This window comes from Polyergus mexicanus, unplaced genomic scaffold (assembly GCF_030449975.1).
Source record: "Polyergus mexicanus isolate NDT 795.1 unplaced genomic scaffold, iyPolMexi1.0 SCAF_9, whole genome shotgun sequence".
NCBI classification, from domain to species: Eukaryota; Metazoa; Arthropoda; class Insecta; order Hymenoptera; family Formicidae; genus Polyergus; species Polyergus mexicanus.
Genome location: NW_027223329.1, coordinates 6,706,967 through 6,722,425, shown reverse-complemented (window position 1 = coordinate 6,722,425; position 15,459 = coordinate 6,706,967). Strand labels below are relative to the sequence as shown.

At 37.5% G+C, this 15,459-nt stretch overlaps 1 protein-coding gene across 3 annotated transcripts; it reads right to left on the bottom strand.

Moving 5' to 3' along the window:
• Positions 1-11,323: 11,323 nt before the first annotated feature.
• On the bottom strand, positions 11,324-14,584 carry LOC138936385 (uncharacterized). Of its 3 annotated transcripts, XM_070301750.1 has the most exons (8): positions 14,408-14,584; positions 14,205-14,325; positions 13,683-13,755; positions 13,380-13,601; positions 12,958-13,211; positions 12,681-12,860; positions 11,847-11,907; positions 11,324-11,438 (listed from the first exon to the last, which is right to left on the bottom strand). In XM_070301750.1, exons 1-4 carry the CDS (start codon positions 14,524-14,526, stop codon positions 13,504-13,506), a joined length of 411 nt encoding a protein of 136 aa, XP_070157851.1. In that variant the 5' UTR covers positions 14,527-14,584; the 3' UTR covers positions 11,324-11,438; positions 11,847-11,907; positions 12,681-12,860; positions 12,958-13,211; positions 13,380-13,503. The 3 variants fall into 3 exon arrangements, 2 of the variants coding, with proteins under 2 accessions (XP_070157851.1, XP_070157850.1); XM_070301749.1 differs by lacking the exons at positions 11,324-11,438; positions 11,847-11,907 and having other exon boundaries at positions 12,260-12,860; XR_011447374.1 differs by lacking the exons at positions 11,324-11,438; positions 11,847-11,907; positions 14,205-14,325; positions 14,408-14,584 and having other exon boundaries at positions 12,260-12,860; positions 13,581-13,743.
• Between the last annotated feature and the right edge of the window lie 875 nt (positions 14,585-15,459).

Here is a 15,459-nt window from a genome sequence, read left to right as displayed (position 1 = left end):
AAGCAGTGGTATCAACGCAGAGTACTGGGAATTCGGGCTCCGCCTGAGAACTTTATTTAAATAATTCGGACACTTTCCACATTAAATAAATAGATTAATATCAGATTTATTTGTGGTTTGGTTTATTTACAATGTTCCCGCACTTTCGCTCGCGTCGCGTATCACGATAACGGTTATCTTAACGTGCGCGTGTCTAGAGTCGAGTTTCGGTCTCGAGACTCGCCTCTCGCTTCTTCGTGTATATTTCTGCCGACTGCGTGGCTATTCAATATTATAATAATTATTGATACTCGTTTTGACACTCGCGGTTGTTAGAGATATTGCTTGCGTAAAGGAATAAAGATTGCCCGTTTGGTAGTTATTGCGACTACCCGCGTAATATTAATTAATGATCAAGACTGCCCGCGTAATATTAATGGTAAAGACTGCCCGCGTAATATTAATGGTAAAGACTGCCCGCGTAATATTAATGGTAAAGACTGCCCGCCGTTCGTTAGCGGTGGGCCTTTTTATTAACTCCCCTTGGCTTCCCGGGAGGGGGTCGTTTAGCGACAAGGCTGTGTGTCATGTCGCTTGATTTTGGCAATCTCCGGATGCAAGCTAAGAAGTTCTAAGTAGGACTTCTTTGCTTGCACTTTCGCAATTTCTTTATTCCTTTTTATTTCGCTTTTAAGTAGGACTTCTACGTTGCATTTTCGCAATGTCCTTCTTCCGCTTGCCCTGATTTCCGTGTTTTCGCAATGAAATGATTGCACGGTCGCTCGGGCTTAGCGCGTGGCTCGCGTTGTCAGCGCTTTGTTCGGTCAACGCTCGTAACGTGATCTGTATTCGCGTTACACGTTGAGCAATCATATAAGATAATATGTATTTAGAATAATATATTTAATAATTCGTGTATAGCCTGTTTGGGCTATAACATCCCTCCCCCGTAAGAAAAAGAAAAACGGAGGTGTAAAAGTGACGTTTTTCGCAAAACAAAATTTTTCTTATTCTAATATACAATATTGTTTCCCGTATATAATATGAATATAATCGTTTCTTATTCTAAAATCGTGTGCTTAAACTACGTTTTAGTATGGGTCTTGGGAATCCGTATGATATACGTGGTTCGTTTTCTTCGTATATCCGTAGGAGTGCCTGTTTTTCTTCCGTATTTAAATGTTGCGTGCGTAGTAGTTGTCATATTTGTCCGTGTCTCGAGTTAGTATACTTAAAATTTTTTCTTGTTTCTACCGTATGTATTTTAGATTCGATCTCGCGTTCTATGTCTTCGACGGTGACGTTTGGCGTCTGTATCTCGACTTCCATATCGGTTGTATTTATAATACTAACGGGACACGTGTAATTTTTTGGTTCTACTAAGCAGTTTCCAAGGTAAATTCCTGGAGCTGTTTCTTCTGCTCGTACTATTCCTATTCGATTTTGATTTGTTGTCGCTTTTACGATGGTCTCGCTGCGCGGTTTCAGAATCGTTTTGTTAAGCGAATGGAATTTTAGTACGGCGTTTCCTATTTTTAATTGACTTTTATTATAATCGCAAGATACCGAATGTTGTCGAAGGAAATAAATTCCTAGTATTCCTTCATATTCGATCGGAATGTCGTCCTTTACCACGTAAAATGCATGTTTTACCTTATGGTTTCCTATCTTGATTGTGGCGTGCATTTTTCCGATGGTATGTATTTTATGTCCGGTTATACCAGTGAGCGCGATTTTATGTTCGTGTATCAATGCATCGTCCTTTAAATGTTTCAATTTTATTAGTGAGATGGTCGATCCTGAATCGTACAACATCTGTATTTTTTCGTTTTCCACTTGTCGCATTGGTAATGTTATTAGCAATAAGTCCGTCTTTTTCTTCGCACGTGGCATATCTTTAATATGCGTAACGCGAGAGTGGCCTTCACTTGGACACAGTACAATTGGACACGGTGCAAATGGACACGTTACAAATGGACACGAGATTGTGCACACGGTTCAATTGGACACAGTGCATTTGGACACAGTAATTTTGGATACAGTAGCTTTTGGACACATAAGAAAATACGCATCGTTTACTTGGACACCGCTCAATTGGACACTGTTCATTTGGACACCGTTCGTTTGGACACAGAAAGATGCGCACCGTTCATTTGGACACCGTTCGTTTGGACACCGTTATTTGCCCACCGTTCGTTTGGACACCGTTCATTTGCCCACCGTTCGTCTGGACACCGTTCATTTGCCCACTGTTCGTTTGGACACCGTTCATTTGCCCACCGTTCGTTTGGTGGATCCTCGGCCGGGTCTGGGTCCTGGCTTTGGCCCAACTGTCCGGGCGCCTGAGGCGGCTGTTTAACAGCTGCCTCAGGGAGGGCATATTCCCCCCAGCATGGGTGAGGGCCAGATTGGTCCTCATCCCGAAGGGGGGGCAAGCCCAGCAACGCCCCTTCTGCATACAGGCCTATCTGCCTGTTGGACGAGGCGAGGAAACTCTTGGAGAGAGTGTTGGCGAACCGTCTCGTCCAACACCTGTCCCGGGGAGAGATGGACCTCCACCGAGACCAGTATGGATTCCGCGGGGGGCGATCGACCGTTGACGCGATCTTGCGCGTCCGGTCCCTCGCGGAGTCCATTATGGAGGAGGGCAGGGTGGTACTCGCGGTGTCGTTAGACATCCGCAATGCATTTAACACCCTGCCCTGGAGTATGGTGGGGAAGGCCGTGAACACCTTCGGCCTTCCCCCCTACATGGTGGAGGTCCTGAGAAGCTATTTCCGGGACAGGTGGCTGGAGTACCCCAACAACCGGGTACTCCTAAGCAGAAGGGGCGTATATTGCGGGGTTCCACAGGGGTCCGTGTTGGGCCCCACCCTGTGGAACCTCGCCTATAATAGGGTGCTGGGTATTGCCCTCCCCCCCGGCTGCAGTGTCGTCTGTTACGCCGACGACACTTTGCTGTTGGCCGGGGGAGAGAGCTGGGGGGCTGCGGTTCATATCGCCAACGTCGGGGTAGCGTGCGCTGTCCGCGCGATCCGTGGCATGTGCCTGCAGGTAGCGCCCCATAAGACCGAGGCGCTATTCATGCATAGGGGGGAGCATGAGGCTCCCCCCGCCGAGGCCCATGTCATGGTGGGTGACGTCTCCGTCCGGGTGGGAGACAGGTTAAAATACCTTGGTCTCTACCTGGACGCAGCCTGGAGTTTTGGCGCGCACTTTGAGCTTCTGGCCCCAGGGCGGAGTCGGTGGCACTTAGCCTCGGCCGACTCTTGCCCAATCTCGGGGGTCCGGATGGCCGGGTGCGGCGCCTATACGCGAACACCGTCCGAGCGGTGGCCCTTTACGGGTCACCGGTGTGGGCGGACGCCCTGGTGGCCAATCGGCGCGGCAGCATGCTGCTGCGCAGAGTATTTAGGAGGGTGGCCATCAGGGTAGTCCGAGGTTATAGGACGGTGTCGCACACGGCGGCCTCATTATTGGCGGGGATGCCGCCCGTCGAGCTCTACGCAGACATGTACGCGCACGTTTACGCGCGTACGCGAGAGCTCGGCGGGCTCGGCGTGGTTTTGACCCCTAAGGTCAAGGCCGCCGTGAGACTCCAGGCTAGGCGACGCGCTCTGGAGAGGTGGGACGAACACCTCTCCAACCCCCAAGATACATCGGGGAGGCGCGTCGTCGAGGCCATCCGCCCTCATTTGATCAAGTGGGTCACACGGGCGGGTGGCGAGATGTCGTACCGTGCGACACAGGTATTTACGGGCCACGGGTGTTTCGGCTCGTATCTGTGTCGCATCGGTAAAGAGGACAGCGCACGCTGCCACCATTGTACGGGGGGGGGGACGAGGACACGGCGCAGCACACGCTGGAGGTGTGCCCAGCGTGGGCAGAAGAGCGCCGTGTTCTCGTCAACGTAATAGGGGATATTGACTTCTCGCTCTCGAGCATCGTAGCGGCTATGCTCGAGAGCGAGGAGTCCTGGAGGGCGGTCTCCTCCTTCTGTGAAGCAGTTATGCTCCAGAAGGAGGAGGCCGAAAGGGAGCGAGAGCGGCTTCCCGGAGAACACCCGGGGGGCCGCAATCGCGCCCGACGGGCCCCCGGGGGTGGGCCGATGGGAGCCGGGGCAGCACAAGCCCCCGGGCATCCCAGAAACCCACCCCAGCAAAGAGGGGGCGCACGCAGGGGGAGGGGACGGGGTCGCAACCGTCCCCATCGAACTCCCCCAGCGAATGCGCGGGGCCCGGACAACTCGGGGGGACGTCCGCTATTTCGTCGCGGACGTCTCACCCCGAACTGGGCCAGGTGGTCGGAACCCAGGTGGGGTACATGGGCCCGACCACGCCCTCCCCGGGAATAACACCGGGATGGCGGCGAGAGGGGCGGTGGTCCCCCTCTCGCCAAGATAGGATGATGTCCCCATCAACAACGGGGACACTGGGGAAGACAGAAACCGCTCCCCCAGCGGGCACGGCCCGTGGGCGGGGGGTCTCTCTGATGTAGTGCATACGCCAGTTTCCAGAGAGGCCCCCTGAAACGCCCGAGATAGGTCACCCGGAGGGGTTTTAGTGGGTAGTCCCCGGCCGTTTGTTTAGGCCGGGGGTAGTCCCACATAACCCCGCCTCGAACCCCATCGAGGCGGGGTATGCGTAAAGGCATTTCCCCTCCGTTACAAAAAAAAAAGGAGATTGGGAAGGGGAATATACGTATGCAGGTGCGAGGGGCAATACAGTGATTGATTACATGTTGAGCAGCGAAAGAGTGTACGAGAGAGTAGTAGATTTCAGGGTAGGCGACAGAGTGGACTCTGATCACATGCCGGTTATAGTAACGCTGGAAGATAAAGACAGAAGAGGAAGAAGAAGGGAAGAAGAAGAGGAGGGCAAGGAGAAAGGAGAGGAGAAATGGAGGATTTGTTGGGATGAAGAATCCATACAATGGTATAAAGAAAACCTGGAGATGACACCATGGGAAGCAGACAGGCAGGATACAATTGAGGAAAAATGGGATAGACTTAAGTGTATGATACATGAAGCTATGATAAAGAAAAAGGTAACAACGAAAAGAAAAGAGTTGGGCCACAAAGACTGGTGGGATAAGCAATGCTCAAGGAAGAAGAGGGAGGTGCAAAGATGTTACAAGAGATGGAGGAAAGGAAGAGTAGCAAGAGAAAAATATCTGGAAGAAAAGAAGAGGCTGAGAAAGCTGACAGAAAAAAGCAAAGGGAGAACAGAGAAAGGGAAGAGAAGGAGTTGAGGAATTTAAAGAATACAACGCAAGTTTGGAATTTTATAAATAAAAGGAGGAAGAAGAAGGAATGGAAAGCAGCAGACATAAATAAGGAAGCGTGGAGAAAGCATTTCATGAACTTGTTGGAGGGAGAGACAATAGGACAAGAGGATGAGCCCAGAATGTCTAGGGAAACTGTAGAGGAGACAATAAGGAGAAGAGGAGAGCAGACAGAAGGACAGGTGGAGGAAGAGGAAATAAGGGATGAGAATGTCGATAATAGTTTCATTATACAAGAGGGGAGATGCAGACATAGTAGGCAATTATAGAGGTATATCCTTGCTGTGCGCGGCATATAAGATCTACGCTGAGATTTTGAGAAACAGACTGGAGGAGGAAACAGAAAGGTTGGGTTTGCTACCGGAGAGTCAAGCAGGTTTCAAAAAAGGAAGAGCAACGATAGATAATGTGTTTGTGTTGAACCACATAGTTCAGAGGGAAAAGATGAAAGAAAGTAAGGAAAGAAGAATCTATGCCTTGTTCGTGGACTTAAAAGCAGCCTTCGATAATGTGGAGAGAGAACAGTTATGGAATGTACTAAAAGGAAAAGGGGTAGCGGCGGACCTAGTCTGGAGGATGGAAAGGATATATGAGGAAACAAAGGTGGCGGTAAGAGTAAAGGAAGAGGTCACAGCGAAGTTTAGAACAACGAAGGGAGTGCATCAGGGATGTGTGATGAGCCCACTTCTGTTTAATCTGTATATAGCGGATATAGGTAAGGTGCTGGAAATGCGGAACGTAAGGGGTGTACGTATAGGTAATAAAAGATTATGGTCGTTAGAGTATGCGGATGATATGGTGTTTTTGGCAAAGAACAGGGAGGCATTATTAGATATGATGCAGACAGTGAAGAGGTTTTTAAATAAAAGGAATTTGATTTTATGTACAGTGAAGACGAAAGTGTTAGTTTTCAATAGAGGAAACAGAGAAAGGAAGGAAAGTTGGAAATGGGGAGGAAAAGAAATAGAAGAGGTAAATGTTTTCAAATATTTAGGCTTCGTGTTTAACAATAAGGGTAATTATAAGGATCATATAAGGGATATAAGTAATAAGGGAAGGTTGGCAGCTAATAAAACATGGGGGTTGGGAGAGCGGATATGCAGAGACGATTTTACCAGAAGGTGGGGGTTGTTTAGGTATTTGGTACATAGCGTAATGTCCTACGGAGTGGAAATATGGGGGTGGGAAGAGAAGAAAGAATTAGAGAGAATAATGCTGGACTATGTAAGATGGATTTTCAGATTAGATTTTTGTACACCAAGGTACCTAATGACAAGAGAATTAAGACTGAATAAACTAAGAATTGAATGGGGACTGAGGGCAGTTAAATATGAGGAAAAAATAGGAGAGATGGATGAAAATAGATGGATAAAAAGGTGCTGGATCGAAAAAGAAAAGAATGGATGGAAAGATATGTATAGGGAGAGGGAGAAATATTATAATAGGAATGGATGGGGTATAGAAGCACTAGAAGACCTAAGACAGAGGGGGATCGATTTAAGGAAGGAACTAGGAGAGAGAGATTGGGTGGTGCAAAGGCAAGCAGAGGAAGGTAAAATTAGAGAGGCCAGATACAACAAGAAATATAAGGAATTGGAAACAGGAGATGAAGGACCAAGTTATCTGAGGAAAGGTAGTGTAGACGAAGGCAACATAGGAGATATGATAAGGGCATTGTTAAGGGTAAGGTGCGGAAATATGGAAGAGGGGAATAAATATTGGTTGGAGGAAGAGGAGACATTGTGTTTATTTTGCGGCAATGGGAAAGATTGTATGAGTCACTATGTAAAAGAATGCGAACGGATAAAAGATTGGTTTAAAGACTTAGGGAAAAATTGTAAGGAAATAGAAGATAGTATTTGGAGTGATGAGTTAAATAAGAAGAAGGGTAGGATACTGCGGAAATTGTGGTTGGAAAAGGAATTAATAATAAAAAATAGGAAAAGAAAGTAGAGAGGTGAAAAGAAAAGGAGATAAGATAAAATAATATGAAATGAAATAAATAAATAAGCTAGTCCTAGCTAGTCTTAGAATTGTAAAAGGTATGAGTGTATGCGTGAGATACGTGTGGATAAGGAGAATTTGTAAACCAAGTCCACTTCTTGGCTATATGGCGGAAGTTAAATATAAATTATTCCAGTACAAACATAAAATATATAGAATTTTTTTCAAACACTCTAATCTTCGAAGAATCTTCTTTTGTGATCATTTTAATTTTTAATTGGCTTACATTAAAGCTAAGAGATTGTCCGCCGTTACTGTAAAGTTTCTATAATAAGAGTTAAGGTTCCCTTAATCAACCAATCAGCGCGAAACAATTCGCCGACCAGGTTGCGTGGATTGGTTAGGATGTGATTTGTGGATTCTTAATACTCAATCGTAACCATAACCACTACCAAGTCCGTAAATCGTAATATAATACGGTCTTAAATATATTTCTATGTAAAACCAATTTATACTGTACATAACACACTATACTCATTGGGCGCGTTCCACTTTACAACCGCAACGCTCACGGTATCATTTCATCTTTGTTGTTCACCGAAAGTTAAACAAAGAGAGATGATCCTCGCGAACGTTGCGGTTGTTAAGTGGAACGCGCCCATTTTCATCTCACCGTCATTACACACATTAACGCACTATCAAATATTCTTCTAAGAATTTCAAGTATATTATGTATCAATTCACATTATTTGCTTTATTTAAAATCTGTAGAAAAATATTGTAAAACCTTATGTATAATGCGAATTAATCTTAATTTCCTAAAATATACTGTAGCTTAAGTCTTATTATAGAAACTTTGGTTGCGTTCAGTAGAGAAATTGCTTAATTATCCTTTTGTCAACATTCGACGTTGATTTGTTGGCTCTAAAAATAAGAGCCAATCACGTTCAATTGCTACTGAGCCATTCAAGCAGCATTTGTTATCGAAAACGACACGTGCTGTAGGCATATTTCAGGTTATGTAGTCTTGAATTGCGCGGTAACCAGTAGTTTTGGTGAAAATACTGTACATCGTTTTCCATATTTTTAGCTTTTATACAGGGTGTTCCATTTTAAAGGACCCACTCAAATATCTCAGAAACACTGCGTTAAATTGAAAAATATTTCAAACAAAAGTTGTGTGGCTTCAAGGGGGCCATAAGATGGTGACAATGATTTGACCTTGGAAAATCATTTGAAGGTCATATGAAAGTCAACTTTAAAATCTTAAATAGAAACCCCCATTTTTTATTTAGTATTCTTATAGCTTGCCTCGAGAGCTTTCCAAAACACTATAATAAACTATTTTTTTATCCAGTACTTTTTGAGTTATTTTATATTTTAATCTGACATCTTTTGATATAAAAAATAAAATATCTCGTAAAATATTTAGTTTTCGATAATCTTACCATAATACTTTTATGTACAGAATAATGAGACAAATCAAATAGTATAAAAAAAACAATTGTTTTAACAAAAAGTATGTGATTATTTATAATGATTTTTTTAGTTTAAAAAAACAATTATTTGTTTTTTTGGCACAAATTGATTTGTCTCATTATTCTGTACATAAAAGTATTACGGTAAGATTATCGAAAACTGAATATTTTATGAGATATTTAATTTTTTATATCAAAAGATGTCAGATTAAAATATAAAATAATATAAAATAACTCAAAAAGTACTGAATAAAAAAATACTTTATTATATGTTTTGGAAAGCTCTCGATGTCAGCTACAAGAATACTAAATAAAAAATGGGGATTTCCATTTAAGATTTTAAAGTTGACCTTTACATGACCTTCAAATGATTTTCCAAGGTCAAATCATTGTCACCATCTTATGGCCCCCTTGAAGCCACACAACTTTTGTTTGAAACATTTTTTGATTTAACGCAGTGTTTCTGAGATATTTGAATGGGTCCTTTAAAATGGGACACCCTGTATATCATGTTTTCCTTACTTAAAATTAAACATACTAAACAATTAATCGTTGTGAAATCTAGTAATGTAACTCGTAAAAGAAAGAAAGATTATTAGATAAAACTAGAAAATGGAAAACGTTGCGTTGGGATATTCCTTTGTAAGTCGGGTAAGTAGAATATTATATTTAATCTTTGGATAATTATAGAAAGTTACAATAAATTCAAGTAAAAATAAAATATACAAGTTATAATCGCATTAAAAATAGTATATATTCTAAAGAAAGTTTAATTAATAAAAACTAAATGTAATAAATAAATCGTCAAATACGTATATAAATTAACCATATTAATTGTTTCCAAACAACTATAATAAAAAATAAAGTAAGATTTGTTAAAGAAAATAAAGTTTCAATAAATATTAAAATATTTTCTATGTTTATCCAACATATTTCGAGTAAAAATATTATAATTAAATCATTCTATAAAGAAAGAAATCTATATCCTATTAAAAAAAAACTATAAATTAACATGACTATAAATAGTTCGTATTCGGAACCAATTTCATTAAGCCAATAATTTCATTAACTGCATTTTAAGCTAATTGATACTCATAAAATACTTTTGATTGTTAGCGTACAATTTAACAATTAGAATTTGTTAAACAATTGAAAAATTATTTCTAAAAGCAGTTTTTAATACAATTAGATATAATAAAAATATATTAAATAGCTATAAAATATATTTTTTTTTTTATATCAATCACTTGACTGCTTTAAAAACCGATCAGTGCATGGGCTGAAAAAGTATTGTAATATTCTTTATTAATATCTTAAAAACAGCGATTCTAATATTAATATAAAATAAAATATAAATTAAGATTATACGTACAGACTAACGATTGTTTAAAGCCAATAGCCGAGACAATAAATAAATACAAAAGAAAAAATTGTACATTAGAAGATATAACTTAATTTTCGCTTCAATCTATTTAAGCAGACTTATTAATTAATAAGCAGAATTATTAATTAATAAGCTTTAGTGTTTAAATAATAAAAATATTAAATTTCAAACAAAACATTCTCTAAAAAATTTTACAAAAATTAATGTGAAACACATTATTGCATATTAATTATAAAATGAATAATGTATTCCTTATTAATTCAGAAACATAATCAGAAAACCTACCAATGTTTGTAAGTATATTGTGTACGTACATTAAATATATTAAATTCTTGAAAGAAGTGAAAATATTGTTTTGTGGCCTAACGTTCATTTCCAAGACACAAACATACTTTCATAAATAATGTAATATTAAATACTTAAATGAAGAATTCGTTTCGAAATACATTTATCCTAAGTCTCTTTCAAGTAACTTATAATTTTTTATTTAGATGTCCCGCCAAATTTTCCAGAAAGCAATCAAGCCGTTGGCATAAAGACTTGCACATTTGTTATATATGAGTAACGTCTTTTTACGTTGTTGTTAATATTGTTATGCATTACACACCTTTGTAGAACGATGTGAGTTGACATTACCTGACCGCGTTTTCAAATGCTTGTACGTATGTTAAATGCGCTAAATTCTTGAAAGAAATAAAAATATCATTTTGTGGCCTAACGTTCGTTTCCAGGACACAAGCATATTATCGCAAAAAGTGTCATATTAAACACTTAAATGAAGAACTCGCTTTGAAATACATTTATCCCAAACGTCTTTCAAGTAACTTACAATTTTTTATTTAGATGTCCCGCCAAACTTTCCAGAAAGCAATCAAGGTGTTGGCATAAAGGCTTGCACATTTGTTATATATGAGTTACGTCTTTTTACGTTGTTGTTGTTAATATTGTTATGCATTACACACCTTTGTAGAACGATGTGAGTTGACATTACCTGACCGCGTTTTCAAATGCTTGTACGTACGTTAAATGTATTAAATTCTTGAAAGAAATAAAAATATCATTTTGTGGCCTAACGTTCGTTTCCAGGACACAAGCATATTCTCGTAAAAGGTGTCATATTAAACACTTAAATGAAGAACTCGCTTCGAAATACATTTATCCCAAACGTCTTTCAAGTAACTTACGATTTTTTATTTATATGTCCTGCCAAACTTTCCAGAAAGCAATCAAGGCATTGGCATAAAGACTTGCACATTTGTTATATATGAGTTACATCTTTTTACGTTGTTTGTTGTCAATATTGTTATGAATTACACACTTTTGCGGAAAGATGTGAGATTGCCTGACGCTGACGTTGTCTGACTGAATTTCTAAATGTTGGTATATACGTTAAATGTGTTAAATATTTTTAAAAAGTGGAAACATCATTTTGTAGCCTAACGTTTGATTCCAGTACATAAAATGTTTTTCGTGCATAATGAAAATCAAAGTGACTAATTTCACATTATACACAATAAACTTTTAATCATAGTTTTTCAAGATTATTTGTACTTCAAGTATTATTAAAAATCGTTGTGTTTTTTTCAATCTCATATTTTTTTATATATTTATATACTATTTTACGCGATTTTCTTAATTATATAAATATATTGACGGTTTTTATGTTCGAAATTCAATAATACATTATATATACTTCAATTGGCATTGTTAGATAATATTTGTATACATGTCTTTTTTTTGTATATATATTTGGATGTACAATTATCATATCTACATACATTAATTTTCCAGGACTGTCCTGGAAACTGCCATTTGACATAGAATTCTTGCAGGTCAGGCCTGGAACCATACAAATGTCTCAGAATATGCCAATAATTATCGAGAAGTGTCTCGGAACAGACCATTTGACATATATATATATATTTACATTTTAAGTAAACAATAAACGGATGATTTAAACTTTTTTAGACATTTATCTGCCCGATCTAAGAGAGACAATCAGTCCAATATCTTAATTCCCTATGTTTGGGATTGTATCAGTAATTGAACTGATAGAAATAATTATATTTTTAATCTTCTGTCAGTTGCTTTTTGCAAGCTTTATATACTTCTCACGACTACAAATCAAATACGAGATGGATGCATATAGCGCGTCGCATAATGATGAACAAACGAGCTATCGGCTGAATACTATATTTTTGTAAAGTTTGTAATAAAGTAAAGTTGTAAATTTGCTGTCATGCCATGCATGGCAAGGTTTGCTCTGTTATTTGCGTGAATTCTGCATCTCGTTGTGCCAGAGTATACTTTGTTCTGTTCTTTTCGTAAATATGTTATCATATTGTGTACAATAAGGTTTGCTCTGTTCTTGTCGTAAATTTGCTATTATAGTGTGTATAACAAAATTTGCTACTAATTGATGTAAAGTTTGTGTTACACCGTGAATAGCATCATACGTGTTCTTCTTTGCGTAAAATTTACGAGCAAGCCTTTTTCTATTATTTACAGCATCGTGAGACAAAAAATTTTGACGTCAATTTGCTTCAAACTTTTTGACAAACCAAAACAAGACAAATGTTTGCTAGACAGTTGTTGTCAAAATTAAAGCATACCTTGTCGCAAAGCTTTGGCAAAATGTGATTTTAACATTCTTGGCTATCTGGGCTTACTCCAAATTCTTTTACCACTGCTGGATTATTGTAATTCAAATTAGATTATGACTTATTGAATTGATGAAGATAATATTGTTCTCTTTGTTCATTCCATTCCCATGCAGATTCATGTACACTTAGCTGTAAAGTATATTTGCTTAAATTATATTAAATGTAAAATGTTAAATGCCAGTTTTTGTCTAACTGTCATACAAAATTTTATGTAAGCGTGACTAACCCAATTATTTGGAAGACTTAGTTTTTCTTTCCTATCATTAGTTATTCTATCAGCCCATTCATAATAAGTTTTAAAAAGATCCTGCCTCTCCACAGATTGTTTAAACCATGGATGTCCTACAAAAGAATGATTGGAATCTCACTCTAAAAAGATTTGTTGATTTTTTTCTGTGATAGCTTTGATAAGATTTTCCAAATCACTGATTGTTCCTAATTTCTTTTCATTTATGATGGCTTTGAAATCTTCAGTTGCTACTGTAATGTAAAATATAAAATGTTTATTAATACATATTACATTGTATGTAAAAAATATACATATTTATAAAATATAATTATATAAGATATACAATACAGGTTGTTTTACATAGAGCAAACCAATAATATATATGTATGTATGTTTATTTTGAAAATTTATACATATACCATTTATTTGTACTTTCTTTCATTAATGACGAGAGAGAAATAGCTTCGATATGTTGATCTTTCAAGTCATTTAATACAGACTCCAATTCTTTCAAATTATTGCTAGGAGAATCAATTGAGGCATTCAATTTAATAATTGAATTTTTCTCCCAAGCTTTTTTCGGCTGAATTTTAGTGCTATCACAACGATAGTTATAGTACCTGTCAACATGTTTGCCCACACTAGCCAAAAGAAGATAAATACGATTCATCTCAATCTCATCCAGAATGGATCATTGGCAAACTTTATCAATTCTTTCTTACTCATTTCTGCGAGCGTTTCTTTAGTTGTTTCCATATTAATTTTGATGTCACCATTCTCAGAGACAAATTCCACCTGTTAGAGGAAGCACAAAGTAATATTGATAATAAAAATCAAAGAAACTCAAACAAAGTAGCATGGAATAACATAATAACTCAGACCTTTTAGAGAATGTCTATACTATTTAAATACTTATTATTGCTCAATTATATAAAAATGATTTATATTATTTATATTAGTACATTCTCAGTATTTTTTTATACATATTGTATAAGTTGATTATTATTAACTATAAAACATATTTATACACATAATGTATTAATATATCTGTAAATATAATGGAAAAAAGTAAAAAAGATCTTTATGTAAACATATATAAATATTTATATATTTTATATTCATAATTATATATTTTAATGACAGAACTGCACTATATTTTATATTTAAAAATTTATATTTTTTAATGACAGACTTGCACATCAGATTCATAACGCAATATAAATAGCTTCAATCGGTGTAATTACTATTGTCTCATCACATTCCTTGACATTTAATTGCATATCATCACATTTCCGCCATCGTCCTGAAGGTTTTTGACAGTAGTCAATAAAGTGATCAGGAATGTGTATGATGACATTTATCAAACTGAAAATAATAAACAGATTTTCATATATGTTCAATAAGCAAATAAAACGATATCTATGTATATTACTAAACATATCGGTACTGTTTTCCAAAATTCAGTGTAACTGGAACATCTGCTAAATGGCATTTGAGGCCATATGTTTTCTTACGATGTGTCCTTGTATCCAAATCAATAAAGATGTGGAAATGTGAACGAATCATTTCAATGACTGTTCCTAGGCTATTTTTTTGTTAGCACTTAACATTGTAATAATGTTCATTGAATAAGACGGCATCTTGCAATGCTTGAATACCTTTGGTATTGATCGTTCTGGTATTTACTTCAAAATATGCAACATTCGTTGGTAATAACGTTATACATTCCGGATTATAACATTCAGATGATCTAATTGCACTTAACTCACAAAGGAAGGTAGGCAATTCGGAAATTTAAAGAATTCTGAAACTTTGTGTGCAAATAGAGTAATTTATTCGTAAGACAAAACTATTTTTTGTTTGTGCAAAATTAAGGTTTGAAGGGGTGAAATCACTGCTTGAAAAAAATGTAGATTTTTTTTGCAAAATAACTGCCGAACGGTGAGAGACATCGAAAAAAAGTTTAAACAAAAGTTGTATTTTTTTTTATGTCTACAAAGCTGCGTATAGATAAGTATCAAAAAATTCATGTTTTTCGAGATATCCCACCACCAACCCTTAAAATTGAGTTTTGTACTTTGTAAATTTATGCAAAAATAGTTTTTCATAACCTCTTTTCATACATCATAATAAGTTGGTGTTATATTAAAAAAAAAGTTATCGAATTTTTGAATTTCCTTTTAACAGTTTTAATTATTAAAATGATTTTATAAAACAATATTTAAATTATTTAAATTATTATTAATATAAATTTCCGACAACTTTTAATTATTTAAGTAAGTCAGTATGTATTAACAATTACATGAAAAATATAACTAATTAAAACTAATCAGTGATGTATATGAATCATAATAATAGCAACATACGTTACTTAAGATGTTATTTTGTTAGACAATTTTGCGAACCGCACGATAAATGAAATATTGCATGAAATTCTATTTTAAATGACGCAGAGTGACAGTTGATAGTACGCCGATAACTTTGTCGAACTTTCCGATT